Below are 26845 nucleotides of genomic sequence, written 5' to 3'. Positions count from 1 at the left end.
ACAGCAGGTGATCTGTAAATATCTGATGATTGGAGTGTTGGACCAGAATTGGAGTACTGTTTTCCTAGAAGGCAAGATAAGCTCTGCTGAATAAAATTAAAACAGTTCCCATTGAATTGTATAACTGACAATGACCCCCTGGGCGTGTCAGAGGAGAGCTGTGCTGCGAGTGTTCAATGGCTGATTTTTTTTCAGGTCTTTCTTCTACTCAAACCTTCAACCTTTCAGTTAGCAGCCCAGTATGTTAAATGTTTTACCACCCAGGGACTCCACTTCTTTTTTATTTCCTTGAGTGACACAAGTGGGTTGGAATGGACAGTTAAGTTCATGACCTTGAAATTAGGATGGCCAACTAAATTAACTATCCTTCAGATTCCAAATGGAGTCCTAGTGTGATGTTGTAGGAAACCCACCAGCCACTCCTAGAAGTTGGAACCAACTCAAAGACACCTCATAACAACAACAAAACCCCAAATACGCCTCAGAGAACAACCGTGGAACCCTTTCATTATTGATAAGAGCCCAAATTCGAACAATGGTCATGGAGACTGGAAGAAGACTATAAAGTGAAGAGTAATGTTTGAGACTCAATCAATAGAATTTGATGAATAATTCTTGTAAAAACCAAAGGAAAAAAATAATGCCCCAAATTCCACTAGCAGAAGTAAATCAACTCTTGGTTTATTCATTCAACAAATATTTCTTGAGCAACAACTAAGGGCCAGGCACTGTTTCAGTCATAGGGGTACAGCAGTGAACCAAGCACAAGAAAAGAATTGCTGCCCACATGGGACTTACCTGCGAATGGAGCACTCAGTAAATAAATGAGCAGATTTCTCACTGTGATAAGTATAAAGAAGGAAATAAGCAGGCCAATGGGATAAAGAATACGAGATGAAACATTACTTTAGATATGGTATCATGGAAGGTGTCCCTCTCAGGAGGTAACGCGTAGGGTAAGTGGTCCGTGAAAGATGAGAAGAGGTCAACAGGTGAAGTGAAAGTAGGGGTGCTGGGGGAGAGATACATCCCAGGAAAAAGAAACAATTGGGGCAGAGATCTTGGAGTAAGAAAAGTGTTTGAGAATACAGGTACATAGAGGGAAACAGGGGAGGCTGATGGGGCTAAAGGTACTGAAAGAGGAAAGGACAAGTGGAGACACCAGCGGGAATGTCAGGCAGAGACCATTAACCAACAGTTGAGGCTTAAGACGCAGGTTCCTGAGGAATATAATGAGTTCATCTTTGATTTGTAGAGTCTGAAGTACCTGAAGGGAATTTATAGGCTAAGATGTAAGACTACATCCTAAGATCTAAAGACCATATTGGGATTTGAGAAAATGTTCAGTAAACCAAAATCACTGGTTGTTGTTGTTGTTAAGTGCCATTGAGTCAGTTCTGACCCATAGCAACCCTGTACAGGGTTTCCAAGGAGCGGCTGGTGAGCTTGAACCACTGAACTTGTGGTTCAAACAACTTTGCAGTCCAGCGCATTAGCCTACAGTGCCACACCAGAACTCCAAAATCACCGGAGAGTGGCCTGAAAAACAGATTTCTCAGGCACCAAAAATATAGAGTTGGAGGTGTCACCCTGGGAAATTCTATTTCAGCAGGTCCTGGTCAAGGTCTAGAGATGAGTTTTTCCAATTCTGCCAAGAAATTCACAGCCATTCATTCAAGAAATACGTTTAACATTTCAACTTGCTGGCAGGGCAATCTAAAAGCTGGAGAAACTGCTCTGAACAGACTACAGATCTTCAGACTAGAAAAAGAACAGGCAGTGAACGAGAAACAAATTAAATTACAGTGATGAGACAAGCCACAAAGGAAATCAAAAACTAGCAAAGTATCATTATTGTGGGAACCTACATTAGATAAACCTAAACAGAAGGCATCCCTCTGAAAAAGTAACATGTGAACTGACAGCTAGGGTTAAAAATGCAGTCAGCCATGTGACAATCTAAGGCAGGGGTCTATCCCTGCCAAGGCAACCACAGTTCCAGCTATCACTGTGTTGTTGCTGTTGTGAAGGGCCATTGAGTCGGTTCCCACTCATAGCAACCCTGTATAGGATTTCCAAGGAGCAGCTGGTGAGCTTGAATCGCCGACCTTGCTTTTCAAACCAACTTTGCAGTCCAGCGCATTAGCCCACACCACCACATCAGGATTCCAGCCATCACGTTAATGTTGACTTAATTAAATGTTTGACCAAATATAGTAGGCTAATTTTTTTTTTTAAGTTTTTATTGTGAATTGAGTGATAGTTTACATTGGAGAACATCAGTTTTACGCTCATTGTTTCACTGCAATGATTACAATCTCCTCATTATTCAACAGCATTTGCTTCTATTCCCTCTGGGTTTTTGTGGGGGGAAGGGGAGTATACAAAAAACACTCAGGAATATATAATCATTTAAACAACTAAAGGGCACATTCTGCAAGCCCGCCTCCTGGCCACTAGCATTGGTTGCCAGCACACACCCTTTCTCTTTCCATGAGTCTAGAGTCCTCAGCTGCTCTATTTCTTCATGCCCTCATCTCTGTCTCCATCTCTGGTGTCACTGCTTCTCTGGATAGGATCCCACATTCCACTTGTGCTCTTCTCCTTTGATGGTCCTAGAGTCCTCTGTTTCTGGTCTGTAAGATTAACCACTCCCCCTGTTTTTTACAAAATTTCTACCTTTACAGTTGTGACCATGACAATTAGCCATGATAACAATTACTATTGAATCATGAGAATCGTATCCCCATCTCTTTTCACCAGACATGTCTAGACAAGATGAATACTATTCATTGGCGATTCTACCTTCCCCTGCACACTCTGAAACTAAACTCCCTCTTGAAAATTTGTAAACCAGTCACTTCATGTCTTTATAGCCCCCCCTGTCCCATTTTAGGTAGCCAGTGTCTAAGTTGCCTATCTCTGTATACAGAGGGGACAGGATTGATCCTTGATGTGAAGACTACTTCACGCTCAGTATTCTGAGCTACTGCATCCATAAGTATAGGTCAAGTTCGTCAAATCGTAGCAATTTATACTTGTTTCTTTTATCAAGTGTAATTTGACATCAAGTGTATTTTTTATCTTCCTCTAGTGGAGTTCTGATCATCAAATCCTCGAAGCTAGGGTGAATGGATACTATCTACACGTTTGGGTGTTCTTATGCATCTCTCTCCCCTCACTTCAGATCAGCTGGATGCTTTGCTCTCAGATCTAGCCCTCTGTGTGGCTATGTCCTTGTCCATGGGCTCAGGAATCCCCAGGTCTCACCACACTGTGGCCCAACCAGCCCTTCCTCTTCTCTCTCATCTCCATGTTGACAGGAACTTAGGGAACATGGTGGAACTCAACCCATATCTTCATTGCTGGAGATAACTAACCAGGAGACCAGCATGGTCGCCAGCAAGCCTTACATGCCTGCTCACATGTTACCTTTGAGTTTCAGTACTGGGAGGGGGGGTTTGTCCTGAAGGGACTTGACTGCTTGCCTTGATGGTGCCCCAGAAAACAACTTGCTTGTTCTTGAGGTAGCCAATCAGACTGCCATTTTTGTTTTAGATTTTTCCTGCTGATCTTTCTTTCAAGAAGTATCTTCTGTTCCGCTAGCCACTCCAAGCTGCTCAAGCAGGCTAATTTTTAAGTTGATAAGGAACTCTGGTAGCTTAGTGGTTACGAGTCAGGCTGCAAACCTCAAGGTCAGCAGTTCGAAACTACCAGCTGTTCTGCAGGAGAAAGATGAGGCTTTCTGCTCCCGTAAAGATTTACAGACTCCAAAACCCTATAGAAGATCCTGTGAGTCGCAACTGACTTGATGGCCGTCAGTAACAAAGAGTTTACCAGACTAGATTGGAGCCCTGGTAGTGAGCTGAGCTACTAATCGCAAAGTCAGCAGTTTCAGTCTGCCAGTCTTTCTGCGGGAGAAAGATGACTCCAAAGGAAAAAGTTACTGTAAAGGCTTCACTTAAAACCCAGTGGCTGAATGCAACCTTGTGGTTTATTCCTTACTTTCCTTCTTTCTCTGTTGCTCTAGGTGGATAGAGAGCAATTGCGGTGCTTGGAGTGCTGTTTGCAAGCTTTTAAGACTCCAGGCACTCACTATGCAACAAACAAACTAAGAGGTAGAGCAGAAGCATTAAACACGCAAGGTAATTTAAATGAGATGTCCCCTGAAACCAAACTCTAAACCGCCAAGCCAAGGAACCAAATCCAGTGAGGTATCTAGTTGTACATAAACAGCCTCAGCAGCTACTCTTTTATTTTTGTTGTCAATATGTGTATTTCTGCTCCCATAAAGATTTATAGCCTCGGACACCCTATGCCAGGTCATTATGAGTCAGAAATGGCTCCATGGCACACCACCACCATCATACCTTATTGACAGCAATTGTAATAATTGGCTGTGCAACCCCACCTACCCTTAATTAATATAACACTGTTAGCCTTCCATGTACCCCTTCCTCCTACCCCTCGTAAGCACTAATAAACTTTGGTGTCTTTCTTGTCTTTTTACATAAATGAGGTCATTTTGTGAAAATGTGCCCACTGGCTGACTAGCATTCCATTGTGTATGTCCAACATTTTGCTTACCCATTCTTTTGCTGATGGGCATTTTGGCTGTTTCTACTTTCTGGTGACTGTGAGCAGTGCTGCAATGATCACTCATGTCCGACTATCTATCTGAGTTTCTGTGAAGGAGTAAAACTGCTGGGTCATATGGTAGTTCCATTTCAGCATTTGTTTTTGAAACTGTGCAGGATAAATAATTTTCATTACTATGTGGTCCTACCATCTCAGAGTATCCAGATTTCTGCTGAAATATTAACAGCAATGTATCCTAAATTTGAGATACTGCTATAATCAAGTGTGTTTAGGAGAAACCGTGACATCTGGTAAAGAGCTGTTATTGAGCACTTAAGTTAGCCCAGCTTGCTATGAGCTCCGTAAGTGCTCACAGCAATAGTCTATGCTGTTCCAAAGACTGTTGTTATTATCCCCTTTTTACAGATGAAGAAATTGGGGCTACTGAGATGAAAGGACAATCTTAAGGTCCTCCAACTAAGACATGCCAATCCCCCAACTCCATCTGGCTTGGAGCCTCAGTTCTGGGCCTTTCTGCGCCCTATGAATGGTACCCCTTTTCCCAGTTTTCAAAGCCGATCCTTCTCTCTTCTCCCCAGCCCCATTATCTACTTGGGTCATCTAAACAGTCCAGATTTATCAGTGTCTCTCTCCAGAGTCCTTAGGGAGTAATGTGCAAAGAAGTTCTTGTTCCCACTTTTGAGAAGTGGAGGTACCATGGTGGTGCTCACTGTGCCCTGGTGTGGGAAGGGGTCCATACATAGCTCAGCATGCCTGCCCATGCCCACCTGTGGAGGAAGAATGTATCCAGAGGCTCAGCGTTCAACCAGAAAAGGGCTCAAAGGGAAGGGATGCCTCAGGTTCCAAACAAGGTAAATCGTGAAAGTAAAGAGGAAGTGGTATATAAACTACATATGGGATGTTGTTGCCAAGTGCTGTCATGTTGGTTCCAACCCATAGCCACCCTGTATAGGGTTTCTAAGGATTGGCTGGTGAGGTTGAACCACCGAACTTGTGAATCAGACTTTGCAGTCCAGCGCATTCCCACAGCACTACAGCAGGACTACATAGATGGGATGTTGTTGTTGTTGTTGTGACGTGCCGTTGAGTCAGTTCTGACCCATAGCGACCCTATATAGGGTTTCCAAAGAGCGACTGGTGAGCTTGAACCACTGACCTTGCAGTTCAAACGACTTGGCAGTCTGGCATTAACCCACAGCGCCACAACAGGACTCCATAGATGGCATTGTTGTCGTTGTTAAGTGCCCTTGAGTCTGTTCCCACCCATAGTGACCCTGTATAGGGTTTCCATAGATGGGATGGGACCCTCTAAATGTAAATATTCAAATTCAGTGGTTTCAAAAACAAACGGCCTGTAAGCTGGTTACTTTACAACTTAAAGAAGTTTCCATTTCCCTTTTCCTGAGCTGCTTTTATTCCAGACTTGATGGGAACGGGTCCTTGGTTAGTAAGTCTCTGGGTGTGTCTGTCAGTGAGTGCGGGGCATCCTGGTCTGTCTTTCCCCCTGCCAGCAGACTGACTGGCTCCTTCTATACTCCCCGCCTCCCCTCGCTCCCTCCCTCCTCATAGGGAGGCTCTTGGCCAGGTCCGGAGCCTGGGAGAGTGCAGGCGGAGGACACAGAAGGGGTGAGGTCACGTCTCCCCTGAGCCCCTCATGCTGGGGCTTTTCAGAACCTCGCCACAAGCTGGAGGCCAGAGCCCCAGACTGTGCAGATCCTGCGCTCCTCCACCTGCCCTGCACTGCCAGCCTCGCCCATGTCTCAATTCGCCTCCAGTTCACACTTCAAGAGCTCTCTGGACAGCAGTCCGGAGGCCAATCCCGAAGATGAAAAGGCTGAGGAGGAGGTGCCCAGACCCAAGAACTACCTGTGGCTCACCATCATCTCGTGTTTTTGCCCAGCGTACCCCGTTAACATCGTGGCTTTAGTCTTCTCCATCATGGTGAGTACGGTGCATGGCCGGAAACAGCCAGGGAAGGGCGACCCGGTCTGAGCGCACTCTCCAAGTTTCCCTTCCCCTCTGTGCTGCGCAGCCGGGGGGCTCTAGTGCTCCGCAACTCCTCTCTCCTCTCAGGCTCTAGGAACCCTCCTGAAGCTTTCAGTGCCTCCTTGCGTTCCTTGTGGTTCTCAGAGCCCTGGCCAAATCTTTCCCAGGCTGGCTTTTCAATTTCTCTCCAGCGCCCAAGGTGTGCTCTCTCGCCATCCCGCCCAAGTTCTTCCGCAAACTTTGTGGCTTCTCTCCCAACTTCCTCCAGCGTTCAGAGGCATTCTTCAGGGTCTCCTCTACCCACTTTACCAGAGCCCTGGAGCTTACCACGGGTGCGCAGTGGCTCTGTAACATAAGCACTGGACTGCTTACCACAATGTCGGCAATTTGAATCCACCAGTTGCTCCGCAGGAGCAAGATAACGCTTTCTGCTCCCGCAAAGATTTACAGACTCCAAAACCCTATAGAAGATCCTGTGAGTCGCAACTGACTTGATGGCCGTCAGTAACAAAGAGTTTACCAGACTAGATTGGAGCCCTGGTAGTGAGCTGAGCTACTAATCGCAAAGTCAGCAGTTTCAGTCTGCCAGTCTTTCTGCGGGAGAAAGATGACTCCTTGGTAGAGATTTACAGCCTCCGAAACCCTACACAGGTTCCCTGTGAGTAGGGACCGACTCCACGCCACACTAGAGCACCAGAGTTTGCCAGCTTCTCAATATCGGTGCTCTGCCATGACCCCTGCTCCACCGCCAATCTCTGCACCTCTACTGTGTCCAGGGCCACCTTATTCCGAGGATCCCCGACACCCCCTTGGCCCCTGATCCCGCTCTTTGGCTCCTCTCTAGTAGACAACAGTTCCTTCTTGCTTCTTTCTGTCCAGATCCTCCTTGTCTCTTTCTAACAAGCCCTCAGGCCTTCCTTTCTGTGAGCCTGTGTCAGACTCCCACCTGCTCTCTCCCAGCACCCCCAGCACCTGCAAAGTGCACACTGGTGGTGGTGGTTATGTACTGTGGAGTCAGTTGTGACTCATAGTGATAGTGACGATGTACAGGGTTTCCGAGGCTGTAAATCTTTACAGGAGCAAAAAGTCTCATCTTTCTCCTGTGGCACAGCTGGTAGTTTCCAACTGCTAACCGTAAGGTTACCAGCTCAATTCATAACCACTACGCTACCAGAGCTCCTTAGCCTCTCTTTTTTTTGTACTCTTTCTACCCCTGTTGCTTCCTAATTTGCTGTGCACAAGACTCTATCCTCATCTCTTCTGTCGTCCCCGCCCCCTAAGGGATTCCTGGTGCCCCACAGTCCATCTGCTGTGCCCAGCGTGCAGGTAAAGTGTTAGAGATTGTACACCCTGTGCCACTCGGCAAGCCCTCCATGCGCCAGCCTCCCAAGCTGTGCACCACTCTGGAAGTGAGACCTTAGTGCTTCTTGCAGTCCACCCTTCAGAAGCTCAGCTCTGATGCTCTTCAGCCCACACAGGAATTCCAGGGCCAACCCTCCCCCCAGAAGGGAGGCAGACTGCTGTCAGGTTCCTGCCTTACTGAATGGAGCAGCTGGCTATCCTGGGACAACCCCTGCAGTGCACCCCCCTTCTTCTGCCTGCCCACCTGGCTTCCAGTGCCCACCTCACTTCCAGCTGGGGGAGCTCGGGAGTAGAGGACTCTCATCCCTGAAGACTGTGAGAGCCCTCTACTCCCAAGGTCTACCCACATCTGCCATACATGGCATGATGTTCTCTTTGTGGGTAACCACAGGGAGTCCGTTTGCCCTTCCCCAAATGCTATTTGTAGGTTGTATCTACACCAACACTTGGTGAAGTGCAAGGGCACAGAGGCTTAATTTTCTACTGCCTGGGTTTAAACCCCAGTTCCACCTCATACTAGCTGTAGGATCCTGGCAAATCACTGCCTCTCTATGAACCCCTGTCTGTCTTTCTATCCAATGGGAAGAATAACAGCCCCTATTTCTTGGCACTGTGGTGAACACTGTGACTCTATACAGGGTTTGTGAAAAGCAGCTGGTGGTTCTGAAGTTCTGACCTTGTGGTTCACAGCCCAGTGCTGGTCATACAGTGCCACACTAGGAGTCCTGATGAGATCTTTATTGTTAGAGGACACTTCATGAGGCCTTCACTCAACACTGTTTGAAGATGAAACCCCCACAAGACCTATGCCCCGCTCCTATTTTTACCACAGCACCTCTCTCCATCTTATTGATTACGATGCTATTTATCAGCACCTAGGACAGAATCTGGCACCTAGTAGAGGCTCACACAAACATACAGAAGGAATGAATGGCCATGTCTGGATGACACCACCTACTCTGTTCCTACTGCTGCAGGCCACCCTGAAGTCTGTGAAGCCAGGGAAGCAGTCACCCATCCGTCCCTCTGTCCATCCCTTCCTCTTCCCAGATACCCAGCCTGGCCCTTTGCTGTTTCTGCAGGGAAGCTGGGGTGGCTGTGGCAGCCAAATTCTCCAGGCAGCAGCAGACTCTGGCTGGCGTTGGTGCCCACACTCCATTCTGGTTTCTTAATGAGGCAGCCAATCATGCCCCCACCCCAGTCATTTAGAAAAATGCCTACAAAGGCCTTTCCCCACTGGTTTGAGACCAGCTCGCACTCCAGCTGGCACCGGATACTAATGACGCCATGCTGTGTTGTCCTAGAGAATGAAGTTTGTACACGCTTTGAATAGGAACCTTTTTCTTCCCCTTTTGTCCCCTTGTCCCCCTCCCCTCCAAGCTTTTTTTCAGTAGTTTTAAAGACTGACAGACCAGACACTGAAGTCAGTTAACTATAGGCAAGTTGCCAGTTACCACCTTTATAAAGTCTTGCTTCTTCATTCTGTAAATTGGGACTACGAAAAGTACTTTATGTATGACTCATGAGACAAAATTAAGCATGTTAAGTCCCTGGCACTGTGCTAGCTAAGAGCAAATCATTGTCAACAGATGGGTAGATTTGGGGACTGGAGACATCCTATGTCACATATGAACGCAAATGCACTCCCTCTGGTTTCCAAATGAAAAAGCCAGGACATCAAAGTCTAAATAAAGGACAGAAAGAAAGAGAATGAGTGTGCAGAAGACAGGCAGCTGACAAAATGCTAGCATGTGTGTTTGTCCTGCCGGTGTCTTGTGATGCTGAGCCCTGGCTCTTTTCATATCTCACTGATCAATAACACATGACAAATGCAGGCATATCTAATTAACAGTTAGTTCTCAGTTAGGCATGCTACCATTTCCCAAGTGGGCATTGGGCATGTGGGGAGTATCAGTCAGTCCCAAATATTGGGGTGCTACTAGAAGTTTGTAGAAAGGACCAACGGTACTCATGTTCTATAATGCTGGGGACTGTCTTCCCAATGAAAAAAACCTTCAAGCTAACTTAATGGAGCCCAGTTCTGCCCTAACATATATGAGGTCTCCATGAGTCAGAACTGAATCCATGGCAACTAACAACAAATGTCAATAACGTCTCAATTTAAAAACACTACAGCTATTAAGTGTCATCAAGCTGGTTCCAACTCATAGCAACCCTGTATAGGGTTTCCAAAGAGTGAGTGGTGGGTCTGAACTACAAACCTTGTGATTCGCAGTGATTCGCAGTCCAGTGCTTATCCTACAGTGCCACATAATGACTCAAAAACACTGTAAGATGATGCACATTGATAATGACAGGGATGTATGGGATATATTGACAAGGTTCAAAATAATTCATTCCCAGAACTGTAAAAAGAGCCTGCAATCTCAAAACAGTCAATACTTTCATTTATTAAACCAAGTCTGAGAAAGACACCTATGAAAATACACAGCTGAAGTAGAGGCTGAAGAAAAGCAAAGCAGCCTTGAAAAATGTACACTGGAGTAAAGCATTCAAGTGTGGGAGTCTGAGGAGACATTAGGACGCTCATCACAGATGGAATCTGGCACAACACAACCTGCTGTCTTGGAACACCGCTGTGTCAGGCACTGCCAGCTGTGGGAACAGAGCTGTCTTTTGCTTCTCTATATATGAAAGTTGTTAGCATGAAAGTAAATGTAAGCTACACTCAACATTAAGGACAGATATCCCAAGAATATACCCCCAAACAAGGCTACTACAATCCCATATCGCCTCTTCATGAGAACTTTAAAATGACACCCTTTCACCATGCAAACACAAACTTGCACCAGGACACACAGCTGGCTTTCAGACCTCTTGCGTCATGACACACCCCCCATTATGGCCTGCTGTTGGTTGTTGTTGTTGTCGTTAAGTGCCACTGAGTCAGTTCCAACCCATAGCGACCCTGTACAGGAGGGTTTCCGAGGAGCAGCTGGTGAGCTTGAACTGCCGACCTTGCAGTTCAAACGGCTTTGCAGTCTGGTGCATTAACCCACAGCGCTACACCAGGTGGTGGTGTTAGCTGCCATCAAGTTGCCACCCAACTTGTCCACCCAAGGTACAACAAAACATGGACAGTTGTAATCCATATGGTTTTCATGGCCTGTTTTCAGAAGCAGATCTCCAGGTCTCTGCTGAAATCTGCTGAAACCTCCACTGACAGATGGGTGGTGGCTATGCTTAAATACATTGGCCAGGTATTGAACTTGGGCCTCTCATGGAGATGGTAAGAATGCTACCACTGAACTATCAGTACCTCCATTCTAGGTTATCTGTGCTAATTCAGTATAACAAAAATCCCAACATTTTCTAATATGGCTCTTAATCCAGGTGAAAGAATGTTTATTAATTGAACAAACATTTACTGAGCATCTATTATGTGCCAGAAGTCTTGATGTGATGATGCAGATCAATACAATGGATTGCAAGCTCAGTTTGAACTGCAAGGTGGGCAGTTGAAGCTCACCAGTCACTCCTTGGAAACCCTATGCAGGGTTTTAACAACATTTAACAACAACATTATGTGCCAGGTTCTGTTTCAGGTCTTGGTGTACTCGTTTACCTCTACTGAGGTAGGCAAGATCTCTGCTTTCTGAGGGCTGGAAAAAGAGAAATTCCACACCAATTACAGTAGTGGTGGTTACGGGCCATGGAGTTGATTCCGACTCATAGTGACCCTGCATAGGGTTTCTTAGGCTGTAAATCTTTCTGAGAGTAGAAAGCTTCATCTTTCTCCCATAGAACCACTGGTAAATTCAAACTGCTGCCCTTGAAGTTAACAGCCTGACTTGTAACCACTATGCTCCTTGGTAGGGTGAGCTCCATTTGGCTATGTAGCTAGAGACAGGTCAATAACTAGAGACCCGAGTCACTGCTTAGCTTCCAATTCTTGATGACTTTCAGGATACAGTCGTTTGAACCAACAACTTTGTGTGTGGATACAAAACAGCCAGTAACTTCTGACTGGGTGTTTATAAGCCTTCTTGAATCAGAACCAATGCACCACACCTACAGAACCTTTCTAGAGACCAACCACTGAGGTTCAAGTTCTCTTCTGCCACTGGTTATGTTTGTGACTTTCCATTCATCTATAAAACGGGGGTTGTAACCTTCCCAAGTGCTGATGTAGAACTTGAATGATCAATGTTAAAAGTTATCAGTTCACTGCCTAGAAGACAGACAGAACTCAGTAAGCAGTAATCATGAGGATGTTGATATTGATGATGAGATATGTCTATTTCATATCTTATTATCAATAAAAATACAATCTTGTCTAGTAGCAGCTTTGTGATGTTACTGAGATTAACAAATTTGCTAAGAATAAAAACAATAACCAATACTCACATCATGGGAATAACTGTTGCATCCTAAAGATAAATATTATATTTAACAGCAATTAATGAGGATGACAACAACAAAGATAAATACTAATGCTCAACTGATACACAAACAAACAAAGAGGACATCTTGTTAAAAATGGAGGGTCACACACACCTGTTTTTCTACACTCCTTTCTCAGTGTTGTTGTTGTTGTTAAGTGCCAACAACTTGGTTCCAACTCACAGCAACCCTGTATAGGGTTTCCAAGGAGCGGCTGGTGGTCTGAGCCACAAACCCTGAGGTTAGCAATACAGTGCTTATCCTACAGTGCCAAACCACAACTCCTTTCTCAATAAGTGAGTAAAAAAAGACTGTTAAGTACCCAATGACAAACTAGGAGAACAGAAGAGATAAAACAAGTTACAAAACCTTGGAAGATGGGAAAAATGAATACTTGAGTATTCACTGAAAACACTGACTCTTACAGAGTAGGTAACACTGAAATTTAACTTCTGCACAGGAAAAGAAAATCAAGAAGAAAGTCAATTTGTTCTGCCACAGAAACACTCCAGAATTTGAGGTACCCAATGGAGATACCTTCTCTAAAGGAAGGAATGAAAGATACGGCTAAAGAGAGGAGAAACCTTTCAAAGTCTGTTTAAGAAGCCCTTGTTAAGTGCCATTGATACAGTTTCTACTCACAGCGAGTCTGTTTCCGAGGAGTGACTGCAGTGCATTAACTCACAGGAAGCCCTTAGACTCCACACAGCCAGGCACTGACTCCTCACCAATTCTGACAGGAGATGAAGGTTTACTCCCTGGTAATAAAAAGCGGCTCTAGACATGACACAAAGGTGAGAGAAGAGCTGTAGTGCCATAATGAAAAGTCTGCATATTAAACAGTAAAACCCCAACTCCTGTCCCCACTTGACTCCCTTACCCTGCCATCTAGGCAAGAGACTGGGGAACTTCACTCTCCAATTATCACTAGATCAAGACGAGGACAAAATGCTGCAAACATTTTAGAGTCCTTCAAAGAAATGACTTCATCCTCAACCAGTGGCTTTACAGAATGCCCATCAGTTGGCAAACCCACACAAGACATCAAAGCAGGTTTTCAATGTCTCACTTTCAAACATGAAGCAGCAGCAAACGTTCACTAGATTATTAGAGAATGCCTATGAAATAAGAGATGGACACAAGCCACAGGAGAAAGGAAGTACATGGAAATAAATAATGTTGAGAAACAGACAAAAAAATTTAAGCACATTTAAATATATATATATATCCAAGGAAATTTAAGAAAGTTTGAAAATTATTACAGAAAATCTAACATCTAGCCAATGGGAGTTCCAATAAAGAAAGAAAGAAAAATAACAAAGAAAACAGAAGGGAGTAAAGTAACAAATAAATACACACACAAAAAAACTCCCCAAAGTACTTAGGTCTCCAGACTAAATGAGTCTACCTAATAGCCAATAAAATGGATGAAACAAAACCTACAGCAAAGCACACTATTGTGAAATTTCAGCAACCTAAAGATAAAACTTCTCTCTTATCTCACAAGTTTCAACAGAGAAGAAGCATGTCTTATATATATCTTTTCACAGAAAGCTACAAAAGGATGTACTTCCCTCAAAGAAAGGAGTAAACCAAGAAAGAGAAAGGGCACAAAATCTAAAACAAAGGATTAAACAAAAGAAAGGCAAAGAGAAATCTTCCAGGAGGAAAGCAGGTTCACAAACCCACAAACGATGCAACTGATAATGGATAACTGGTCCGAAGTCATTGTCACAGTTCATTCTCTGGCCATGGGCTGGCACAGTACACCACAGATCTGTCCAAACCTGAACACATCTACTTCTAAAAGACAAAGTCTGTTGTCAAAAGAAAGTAAAGACCTACAAATGACAAAACTAAACTGATGTCCTTTCCACCCAACCCAAGTTCTACCAAGGAACTGCTCATCAGTCAAAATTCTGTTGCAAATGGATTTCCATTAGGTTCAGAGTAAAGTTCTTTTTAATGTTGTTTTTGTTTTTGAAAAAAAAGAGCTTTTATTGTGAATTGAGTGATAGTTTACATGGGAGAACATTGGTTTTGCACTCATCCTATCATATTTCGTTTCATTGCAATGATTACAATCTGCTCCCTGCATGCATCTTCATTCAGCTGCATTTGCTTTTGTTCCCTCTAGTTATTTTCTGTTTTGTTTTGCTTTGTGTGTGTGTGTTGCGGGGTGGGGGCGGGAGGGTTGATGTACACAAAAACACTCAGGAATACATAATCATTTAAACAACCTAAGGGCACATTCTGCGAGCCTGCCTCCTGATCGCCAGCACAGAGCCTTTCTCTTTCCATGAGTCTAGGGTCCACATTTGCTCTCTCTCTCCATGTCATCATCGCTGCCTCCATCTCTGGTGTTGCTGCTTCTCTGGATAGGGTCCCACATTCTGCTCATGCTCTTCTTCCTTGATAATCCTAGGGTCCTCTATCCCTGTGATATAGGATTAACTACTTCCCCCTTTATGTTAACAAAACTTCTACCTTTACAGTTGTGACAATGGCAATTAGTCATAACAATTACTTTTGATTCATAAGAACCTTATCTACATCTCCTTTCACCAGACCCATCTAGACAAGATGAAAACTATTCAGTGGCGATTATACCGTCCCCCACACACTCTGACACTAAATTCCCTCTTGAAAATTTGTAAGCCAGCCACTCCGTGACTTTATAGCCTCCCTAGCCAATGTCTAAGTTGCCTGTCCTGGTGTACAAGGGGGGATAGGTTTGATCCTTGATGTGAAGACTCCTTCCCTCTCAGTTGGTATTTTGAGCTACTCCATCCATAAATATAGGTCAAATTCATCAAATTGTAGCAATTTATACTTGCTTCCTTTATCAAATTTCTTTATCTTTCTCCATTCGAGTTCTGATTATCAAGTCACTGAAGCTAGGTCAAATGGGTACTATGTGCAAGTTTGGGCATTCTTGTGCATTTCTCCTCAATTCATATCAGCAGGACATTTCACGCTTAGCTCTAGCCCTCTAGGTCCTTGTCCATAGGCTTAAGAGTCCCTAGATCTCACCACACTTCGGACCAACCAACCCTTCCTCTTCTCTCTCTCATCTCCAGGTTGATGGGAGTCTAAGGAACGTGGCTGAACGCAGCCCATATCTTCATTGCTGCCTTTCCCCCACTTCCATTCACCAGTAGTCCAATGTGGTTGCCAGAAAGCTTACATGCCTGCTCATGTGTTCCCTTTGAATTTCAGTCTTGGAGGGAGGTTTGTCTTGAAGGGACTTGATTGCTTGCCCTGATGACTCCCTACAAACAACTTGCTTGTTCCTGTAGTAGCCAGTCAGACTGTCATTTATGTTTTGGATTTTTCCTGCTGGTCTTTCTTTCAAGAAGTATCTTCTGTTCTTTTAGCTTCTGCTCCAGGCCTGTCTGCATGTCTTTTCAAATGTTAATGTTGTTTTGCTATGTTTTTATTTGCTTGTTTTTCCTTTTTTGTAGTCAGTGTAGAAATTGGAAATAACAGTTCTTGAAATAGCAAAGAGGCCTTAAACATTGCCCACAAGTTGGGGTTCTGAATACTGAATATAGTTTGTTAGGTCTCTCAACAAGACTTCCTTTAAGCATCTCTGGCTCTTTCCACATTATTGTTATCTGAATAAAGGGAGATTATTATAATATATAATAATATGGATCCCTTTTATTTTTTTCTAACACCTTAGTTTTCATAAATGTAAGTTTTTAATAACAAGTGTACAGGAGTGCAAGTGTGGGACTGCAAATTAATGCACTAGACTGCAAGGTGGGTTTGAACTGCATGGTTGGTGGTTGAAGCTCACCAGCCATTCCTTGGAAACCCTATACAAGGTTGCTATGAGTCAGAACTGACTCAATAGCACTTAACAACAACAACGTATCAATGTGGAGTATGGCGGGAGAGAGGGCAGAAGAGGAAGGAATTCTGTCTTATTTATGATAAAGCTCCAAATTCATCCCATAGTGGATTTCACAGTCACCAAGACACACATGGTCCTTGAAAATGGTGAACCACTTCTTAGGGATGATCTTGTTCCAATGGGTGCCACTTTGGGCTGCAATCAGCTTCTTCAGGTCACCAATGGTGTCATCAGTGTTGCATTTGACACAGACCTTCTTCCCCAGATGATCTCTGAAAACCACCTCAATCATCCTAGAATCTCCTAGGTACCAATGCCACAACCTTCTGTTTTGAACACTGACTGAGCTGGGCTGCCTTATTTATGTCTTATACTGTTCTACCCATGAAGCTCTGAAGAGCATTAAGATGTAATAGATCATAAAGATCCTACTTGAAGTGTGTCACTGTTTGAAAGTTCTATTACAAATGCTTATAGATTGTACAGCTATATATGTCATCCAATTAGCCCTTACATGTCATCCAATTAGCCCCAACCTACTGCTATCATGAGTCTCACTCACCATTACTTGTGGGTGGGAGGGAGGCACTGACATTTTTCATTTGAAAATCTACAATTTAAATTCTTCTACAGTCCTTTTAGTCCTGGCTTGTTGGAGGTACAGGCTACATTTATTTCAAGATGTTAATCCCTATGTTATTTTACAAGGAAACATATTTAAAATGTCTTTCTAATTTACTGATGAAATAACAGAATGGCTGAATTTGTCATAACAAATTATGGGTAGAAAATATAAGGGAAAAAATGTATGTTAGCCATGAATTGATGGAACAAGGTCTAGGAAGTGTCGGGCACACTGGAATTCAATAAATAATGGTGGAGTAGATGGATGGATGAACTGACTGACGGATCAATGATGGCCATGTTTGATCCACACAACCACCAGTTGTTAATATTAGCAATATTATTGTTAAGGCTATTTCACAAAAGCAAACTAGGACTCAATGGTAAAGTGCTTTGTTTAAGAGCAGTTGGTCTAATGACCAGTATTAGAGCTAGGCATTTCTGACCCGAGCCTTGATTCTCTCAATCACCCTTGTCCACTTTGTGAACATTTCACTCCTCTTTCAAGGCTCAGCTGGAAAGTCACCTCCTCCATGGAGCCATTCCAGATTGCTTTTCCACTGTAGTCTAGATTTATTCCAGAGTACCTTTACTTCCTAGTTCTGATTTGTATAGGGTAGCCCCTTGAGGTTGCCCTGTTAGCCACAATACCAAGCACAAAGCCAGGCACATGGTTTGCATGTAACAAATGTTTGATGAATGAATGAGTAGATGAACAAATGAATGATCAACAGCTACAGTGGACTAAGTCTGTTCCTGCCTTTACCTCTAAGGATTCCCTTCCAGCACCCCAACCCCACTCCCAACAGTGTTCTACATCTGTGCCAAAACATTCTAGGAAAACATCCAAGAGATCCAGGCTAATGCCAAGGGTCATTGTTGTTGTTAAGTAGCCAATGTTTGGTTGCCAAATATAATTTCCCTGGCTGGTATGGAGCTCACCAATACCCTTACAATGCAGACCAAAGGGTATACACTGGGAGATTGTTGGTCCTGAGGATGACACTCTGACTCAAAGCCCTTTACCCAGAATGGTGATACCTTCTGAGGACAAGCATGGGCACAGATGAAAACGTCCCATTTTGCATGTTAAGGAATTAAGTCCAAGTGTCCAAAACCATGCTTCTCACACAATTGGTTCTGCCTGATGTTAACAAGTTTCACCCAATTGTGGAACTGTGGAAGCAATTACTTAGTCAAGCAAAAGTGAACTGGTTCCTTTCCTTAAGACGTCTCAAAGTTTTTGACAAGCCATTGTGCCTTGTGACTTGTTAGTGGAAAACTATAGCATAGAGCATTTACCAAGCATTTTTCCAGGATCCTTTGATCTTAAAAAGAAAAGTTAACAGAACACACTTTGGAAAAGACTACTCTTAATGGTCATTTGTTTACACATTTCTTGAGTAGAGCCATTGTCGGCATGGGGTTTTGTCTTGGAGTTCCACCACTGACCTTTTTCCCAGTAAGATGCTTTCAATGAGTCTCAGTAATCAAACCTGCGCTGATTTTCTTCCTGCCTCATTCTTTTGCCTACAGGTGAAATCAGGGAGCTTGTCTTTCTGTTTTCTTTACTCTGTATATATATAGTATCTCTTACTTCCCAAACTGAAGGGGACCTCCTATATTTAAATTTCCTTGTCTGATAACTTTGTTGATACTTTGTTCTGAATAATTCTGACAGTGGTGCAATATTTCTGTTATTCTCTTTATTTCCACTATCTCTTTAGTTTTCAAAGCATTTTCTTATTGACACAATTCCACTTGCTCCTCACAAAATCCCAGCAAGGTAGGCAAGAACACTGCTTTCCCCATGTATACATGAGGAAATTGAGGCTCAGAAAGTTGACATGAGAGAACAAAATCAAACAACAGTTCTTACACTAATGGAGTTTACAGTTTAGTCCCTTGACACATCATGGTCACATGGCTATGTCTCATATGACTTTTGAGTCCTTGATCAGAACACAGCTTTGATATTCAGAAAGCATTCTCTTTTAATAGACTTATTACATCAATATGCAATGCATCATGTAAATTTCTCAATCAAGGCTGCCAGAATTCCTCTCTAGCTTTTTGGCTCCAATGATAGACAGGCAAAAAGGCAATTCTCACTTATCCTTGAGAATATTTATGGAGAGAAACAGCCCAAGAACCCAAGAAGGAAACAGACACGCATAAAGGAATTAATGGCAGTGAAAGACACGATGTGATCTGGAAGTCCAGTCTTAGAATAAAGTGCTAGTTTGCCAATCACAAGGTTGGTGGTTCAAACCCACAGTTGCTCCTCAGAAACCTATACAGGGTTGTTGTAAGTCGGAATCAACTCAAAAACACTTAACAACCACAACCATCTTGGGTACAGAAACTTAAGAGTAAGTGAAACTTAAATAAGAAATCTCAAAGTCATCTGAAAAATTTAGATGTTATTACTAAAAATATTTGCTGGGTACCCACTTATGTCAGTCTTGAAGGAGCCTGCTATCTAGGAGTCTGGAAACTAAGACAATAATGATCTGGATAAGGAGAGTCTTTAGACCTGCACCAAAGTATCTCAGACTATGCTGAAATACTGAAGAAAGCCAAGTGTGTTTGCATGTGTATGTGTGGAGAGACAGAGAATCACATTTACCTACCACTGGTCAAATATGAACTAAAGATAAAGGGTTGAAGGAGATGAGAATGACTTTGGAAACTAAAAAAGGTGGTTTGGAGAAAAGGGAGCATATGCTAAAATCAATACTAACAATATCAGTAGATTAGAATAGTGGCATATTCACAACATAAACCAAAAATGTAAAAATAAAAAAATTAAAAAGGCAGAAGTAAGTTTAAGATCATGCAATACCTACAACAAGAAAGCAGAACTAAGATACTATTTTTAATAGTTAACTAAATGGAGAGACATATGTATAAGCTATTTCTTCAAGCCTCCACATCTGTCAGTTTGTTGTACTATGTGTTGCTGTGATGCTGGAAGCTTTGTCAAGTTTGCTTGCTGAGAGTGAAGAGAACTTGAAGTACTTATTGATGAAGACAAAACAACGTAGCCTTCAATATAGATTGCACTTCTATAAAAGACAACAAAAATCTTCACAACTGGACCATAAGCAACATCATGAAAAAAATGGAGAAACGATTAAAGTTGTCAAGGGTTTCACTTCACTTGGATGTACAGTAACACCCATGAAAGCAAGGGTCAAGAAATCAAATGATGGGGCAAATGTGCTGCAAAACATCTCTTTACAATATTCAATTTACAATATTCAAAATATTCAAAAGCAAAGATGTCACTTTGAAGACTAAGGGGTCATGATATTTTCAATTGCCTAATACACATATTGGTGTGGCGCTGTGAGTTAATGCACGAAACTGCAAAGTTGGTTTGAACTGCAAGGTCAGAGGTTCAAACTCACCAGCTGCTCCTTGGAAACCTTATACAGGGTCACTATGGGTCGGAACCAACTCGACAGCACTTAACAAAAACAACAACAATACACATATGAAAGCAGGACAAGAAGAATTGAGGCCTTTGAAATCTGGTGTGGGCAAAAAATATTGACTGCACCATGAATTGCCATAAGAATGAACAAATTTGTCTTGGAAGAAGTACATGTACAATGTTGATTAGACTTGAGAATGGCAAGATTTCATCTCACATAACCCTAGAAATCTTATCAGGAAGGACATCAAGCTTGGCAAAGTAGAAGGTCAGCGAATGAAAGGAAGACCCTCAATGAGATGGATTGACACAGTGGCAGGAGCAATGGGCTCAAATACGGCAACAATTGTGAGGATGGCGCAGGACTGGGCAGTGTTTCGTTCTGTTGTACACAAGGTTGCTATGAATCAGAAACTACTAAACAGTCCCTAATAACACCAACATTCATCCCAGTATTAATTACGAAGAGACCTGTAAAATGAATTAATAAACATGAGGCCCAGTGCCAGACACAGGATAACTGCTTAATTAATATTATTTATTACTGCTGCTGCTATTGTTGCTTATTATTTTTGCAATCAATGTAAAAAATTATGCTTTTGAAGAATAGTCTCTTCTTTTTTTTGAAGAATACACAGGGAGATGCTAAAGGTAAGAAGTTCAGATGAGAAAAAAAAATTGAATATAAATTATATATGCAACAAGATCCGTATATACTATCAATGAAGACTGTCCACAACCACAAGAAAATACTTGAGCAAAAAGAGACTGGGAAGAAATGTTTCCAAATGCCAACGATAGCTTCCTCTAGATGATGAGATGATGGACCGTGATGATCTAAAGCTGCTGCTACCATGCTTCCATTGTACAGAGGGTCGCTGAGTCACTACTGACTCAATGGCACCTAGCAACAACAACTAAAGATCTAAAGATTAAGAACACAAATACTAAATTCTTAGTAGGCTCCACAAGGTTTGAATCCTGGCTATACTACTTACTGTTTTGTGAACTGATCAAGTTTCTTAACCTGTCTAACTAAGCCTGTTTCCTCATTTATAAAATGGAAACAGTATCACCTATCTTTAAGAGGTTGTCATCTGAATTAAATGGAATAGTATGTGCAAAGAGCTTGATAAACTTGGTCTAGTATATTTATAACTTTTCTGTAGTAAGTATCTCGCATTTTCTAAAACTCTATAATCCCCATTTCTAGTCAGAAATGAGCATTTTTCTAAAAATGAGAAAAAGAAAGCACGTGCAGTGTGAAGGAGGAAGGGGTTAGGAAGTGGGAGAATTCTTCTCCAACTCCAAAGGTGATTCTGCTTTGAATCATATATTATAGAGCCAAAACGGCTGTCAGATGTTTAACTCAAGACAAAAGATAAATGCTGTTTTAATCTAGTCTTAAAAATCCCTAAGAATAGAGAAACTATAAATTAGCATAGTTCCTGCCATGAAGGAAATGCTTTGAAAATGTCAGTTTTTTGTTTTGTGTTTTCCCAGTTCCCATGTGGGTTTGTTTGTTTGTTTTACAAAACAATGAAATAATAAGAAAAAGTTCTTCTTATACCTAGCAGAAGCTCATTTCCACCGACATAAGCCCACTTTTCATTTGGTCTCCCACATGAAATATTTCCTTGGGAAAATATTCATGCTTTTGAAGAACACATGGCTCATAACCTTGCCTTGAGCCCCACATTGTCTCCAGTAAGAATCTAACTACAGATGGAAATGGTAAACACCAGAGAGAATGCCCCATCATTTCAAACATCTCATAAGCTCCCCACAAAAAATCTCTTTCATATTCTTATCTGATTGTGGCAAACCCAAGGCAAGAGAGTGAACTAAAATAGACATCTGCAGGGGCAAAGACAGAGGAAAACCTGGCCCACTAGCATTCTCTTCCACTTATGGCCATTTCCTGGTCTCTGTTGCCATGGTGAGGATCTAGCTGAGGTAGCTGCTATTGCTGATGTTCCAAAGGAAAACCTGGCAAAGGAATGTGGATGAGAGAGAAGAGCTTAAAGCCAACATGAAGAGTCACTACTAGAACGCAATGGCATTCTCAGTTCAGAAGGTTCCAAAGCACGTGGGCAACTCTGCTACCATTCCACGCAGGAACTTATTTCAAATTCATTCATTCATTCATGTAGTCATTCAACAATTTTTAAGCAACCATGTGCCAAGTAGGACAGCCCTGAAGATATATGCCACTTTGTGCAGCTGACATTTGGTGCACCAGAAGCTAGCTAGTTCAGCAATGTAATCCCTTTTCTTCCCCTCAAGATTTCTGAGTCACTTAAGAACGACAACACAGAAAACACACAAATGTTCTGTTTGGAAAGCATGGCTTCTGGTCCATGTCCAGAGGAGTTTGCTGACACTGCTCCTGTCCTCAAACTGGAATGGCTTACCCTGCCCTCCACAGACAGCACGGGACAATCAATTTTCTTACAACTTCTTCATAATAAGCCCGGCGATCGTCCTGTGCCCTTCAAAAAACTTAAATGACATTTACTCCTTTGGCACGAAACAGTCCCCATGACCTCCTGAGCTGACCTCTTTGGCCCTCAGGACTTTGGAATGTTCTCCCAGTCCTGGTATGGTACTGTAGGAAAAGCACTGGGCTTTCTAACTACAAGGTCGGCAGTTCAAACCCACCAGCTGTTCCTAGGAAACGATGAACTATGAGTAGGAAATAACTCAATGACATACAACCACAAGCCAGTTCATCACTCAGCCCCCCACTTCTCATCATCATTCAGGTCTCAGCTCACATATCCCCAGAGAAGTTCTTTCTTTCTAGCCCTTTGGCTAGCCTCCCACAGCAGCTTGCCTTACTTCCTGGGGAGCCCTTCTTTCTGCCTGCTATTTCCTTGTTTACTTATGTGCCTGCATAGTTACTGTTCATGTCTTCTAACTCTCCAAAGACAGGGACCATGAAGTGCCATCAAGTCAAGTCTGACTCAGGAGATCCTATGTATTTCAGAGATCTGTGCTCCGTGGGTCTTCAAGGACTGTGCCCCTTCAGAAGGAGACTGTCAGGTCTCTCTTCTGAGGCACATTATGAGCAGATGTACACCACCAATAATTCAGTTTGTAGCCGAGCACATAACCATTTGCACCACCAGGGACTGCCTGATTCATACCTGCCTGGTATCCCGAGCGCCTAAACAGTGCTTGGTACACAGATGCAGTTTAATAATTTCTCACTAAATGAATAGCAGAAAGTGATCTACAATGTTTTAGTTGTCTGGAAAGGAGCCCCGGTAGCATAATGGATTCAATCTGAGCTGTTAACTGCAAGGTCAGAAGTTCAAATCCACCAGTTGTTTCACAGGAAAAAGATGAGTTTTTCTGCTCCCGTGAAGATTTACGGCCTCAGAAACCCCATACAGGGTCACTATGATTTGGAACCAACACTGGCACACAACCACCACCACCACCACCACCACCAGCTGTCTGGGAAATGTCCCATAAGACCTGTTGTCTCCCTTCTTATGGCAGTAACAAATAAGTGACATTTATTGAGTGTTTATGATGTGCCAAGCACACTGCTAAGACCTTTTACTGTACTAAATCATTCCATGATTTTGTTGTTGTTGTTAGTTAAGTGCCTTCAAGTTAGTTGCGATTCCTAGTGACCCTGTATAGGGTTTCCGAGGAGTAGTTAGTGAGCTTCAACTGCAGACCCTGCTATTCAAACTGACCTTGAGGTGCAGCACATAACCCTCAGTGCCATACCAGGACTCCAAATCATTCCATGATAGGCACTACTTTTATCATCCCACCCATTTATAGACACAGAGACTAAGGCAGAGACTTTGCAACTTGAAACAAGTTTCCACAAGTGGTTTAAGAGACCTGGGATTGAACCCAGGCAGTGTGGCCCTGAGCCCACCCACTCCACCTTCATGCCACACTGCCTCTTGACACTAGGGAAAGAACCTCCTCTTCCAGGTCAGTGCCAGATGCAGCTCCCCAAATCTCAATCACCTAGAGGAGTCCCCACTTTATATAGAAAACAATCAGAGGAGATTAATAGCTCCTGTCTTTGTGAACCTAATAGTCAAGTGCAGCCTTGTATACAGGCCTCCTGCACAAATGAATGAAGACTGAAAAATTCATCTGGTCTTCCAGAGGTTTAGACAACCTGATTTTCAGATAACAACCAGAATCATTCACTTCAGGATCACAACTGTAGAGCTACATCTGTTCAGTCACACAAGCATTCTGCTTACTGCAATGGCAACCATCCAAATGGCTAAATGTTGGGGAAATTGTGTCCATAAGGAAGCTCTGGTGGTATCGTAGTTAAAGCACTCAGCTGTAACCAAGAGGTCAGTGGTTCAAACCCACCAGCCGCTCTGTGGGAGAAAGATGTGGCAGTTTACTTCCATAAAGATTTACGGTCTGAGAATTCCTATGGTTTCTCAGTTCTATTCTGTTCTATAGGGTTCCGGAGTCAGAATCCACTTAGCAAGGAATTTGGGTTTGGTCTATACCCATACTGTTTACAAACAGCATGACTACAGAATGGGAAGTAAAAATCTGCCTAAATGATTTTTTTTTCTTTTTTATTCAGAACACATATGAAAATTCATGAAATCCAGACTTTCTGAAGCCATTAAGGCTGGAATGACCCTACCCCATACCCCACCCAGCCACCCAATACTACTGATACTGGGATAATCTTTCAACCTTTCACTTTCAACTGAACAGCTCCTCTTATGTCATCTTTAAACTATACAATAGTTTAATTAGTAATGAATGTCTGCATTGAGCATTCTGTGCTCTTTGAAAAATCTGTCTTTATGGGATCAAATGTTATTGTTGTTGTTAAGTACCATCGAGTTGGTTCCAATCCATAGCAACCCTGTATAGTGTTTCTGAGGAGCAGCTGGTGAGCGTGAATCGCCAACCTTGTAGTTCAAACCGACTTGCAGTCCAGCGCATTAACCCACAGCACCACACTAGGACTCCATGGGATCAAATAGACAGCAACTTGAGAAGGTAGGGGTAGAGAAGTTTATTGTAATAGTTGTTGTTGTGTGCTGTGGAGTCGGTTCCGACTCATAGCGACCCCACACAGGGTTTCCAAGGCTGTAAATCTTTACAGGAGCAGACTGCCTCATCTTTCTCCCGCGGAACTGCTGGTGGTGTAATGGTAGTGCAATGATTTGGAAAAGGAGGCAGAAAATAGTTCCACATCTTGAAAACTGCAATCAATGTAACTAAATCACACATGCAGAAATTGGTGAATTGGTATGTGCATTGCTGTGTATATTTTCACACACAAAAAAATTACATATATAAAACCTACTCCTGGTGTGGCACTGTAGGATAAACACTGGACTGTTGACAGCAAGGCTGGAAGTTCAAACTCACCAGCCACTCCTCGGAAACCCTATATAGCATCGCTATGAGTCAGAACCAACTCAATAACACTTAACAACAACTCCACACCTACCAACGATCTCATTATCTGACATTACAAACTTAACAATAGCAAAAATTTACTATGTGACTGTTCTGCACATTATAAACACACATCTGGCAGTAACCAATGCCCATGTCTCTGTCATGGTCCCTGACTGGTGGACCCCATGTGCAGAGAAAAAGGAAGCTCATATTGCAAAGGAGTTCACCATCCGTAGGGGGTGGGTCTACCCAAACCACTGGGGTGGCCAGATGGGGGGATAAGGGTAGAGCAGAAGTCAGGGACAAATAGGACTCAGTGGGATCCTGTGTGCCCACAGCAGACTGAGGTCAGCTCTGAGAGCTGGGGAGGAAATGCCAGGTGACGCTCAGGTGAGGGGCTAACAGGGTACCCAGCAGGCATTGTGCACTACCCCACATGAGGTACCCAGGACCTCCTGTCCCTGACAAAGCTACCAAAGTTATTTTGGGGTCACTAAGGGGATAAGCGGAAGTCCTGGTGTGGCGCTGTGGGTTACTGCCCCAGACTACAAAGCTGTTTGAACTGCAAGGTCAGTGGCTCAAGCTCACCAGCTGCTCCTTGGAACCGCTATATAGGGCCGCTATGGGTCGAAACTGACTCGATGGAACTTTAAAACAAAATAAAACAAAGGGGATAAGCAGGGGCCACCTATCCTGAAAATACAGTGAGGATAGGAGAGGAAGGGAATTCCGGGGCTGGGGAGGGGCCGGCACTTGGCTATGAAAGACTAGGCAGCCCTCTCTTTCAGGTAGCAATGGAGACCAAGCTCTCTGAGTTGATGTGGGCAAGGAGGAGTGGCAGTAGCTGGTGACCTCAGCAGGGCCCCAAGAGACATTCCCAGTACAGGTGAGGTCCTATCGTCATATTCTATTTTTGCATAACGCTGATTTCTGCATAGCAACCTTGACTTTGGAACTAACCATGTCATTAAGGGAAGAGTGGGTGAAGTGAGGGTCAAAAAAGTCTTAGAAGATTTCATTATCTTTTCATTCCATTTTTCCATCAATGTTTGAACCTTAGTGACCCCTTCATATGTGACACTGTAGGATCAGCAATGGATGGCTAACTACAAGGCTGGTGGTTCAAACTCACCAGTCACTCTCTATACAGG

At 43.2% G+C, this 26845-nt stretch overlaps 1 protein-coding gene across 1 annotated transcript in view; it reads left to right on the top strand.

The window, feature by feature from the left end:
* The first annotated feature begins 6354 nt into the window (after window positions 1-6354).
* Window positions 6355-26845, top strand: part of TMEM233 (transmembrane protein 233) — a 95751-nt gene continuing 75260 nt past the window's right edge. The window contains exon 1 of the mRNA XM_006865504.1: window positions 6355-6540. Within this exon, the coding sequence (XP_006865566.1) occupies window positions 6355-6540 (186 nt within the window). The remainder of the gene's footprint in view (window positions 6541-26845) is intronic.

The sequence above is a fragment of the Chrysochloris asiatica genome, unplaced genomic scaffold (assembly GCF_000296735.1).
Source record: "Chrysochloris asiatica unplaced genomic scaffold, ChrAsi1.0 scaffold00078, whole genome shotgun sequence".
Taxonomy (NCBI): Eukaryota; Metazoa; Chordata; class Mammalia; order Afrosoricida; family Chrysochloridae; genus Chrysochloris; species Chrysochloris asiatica.
Note: the sequence above shows the minus strand (reverse complement) of the source record. Positions and strands in the feature narration are given on the sequence as shown.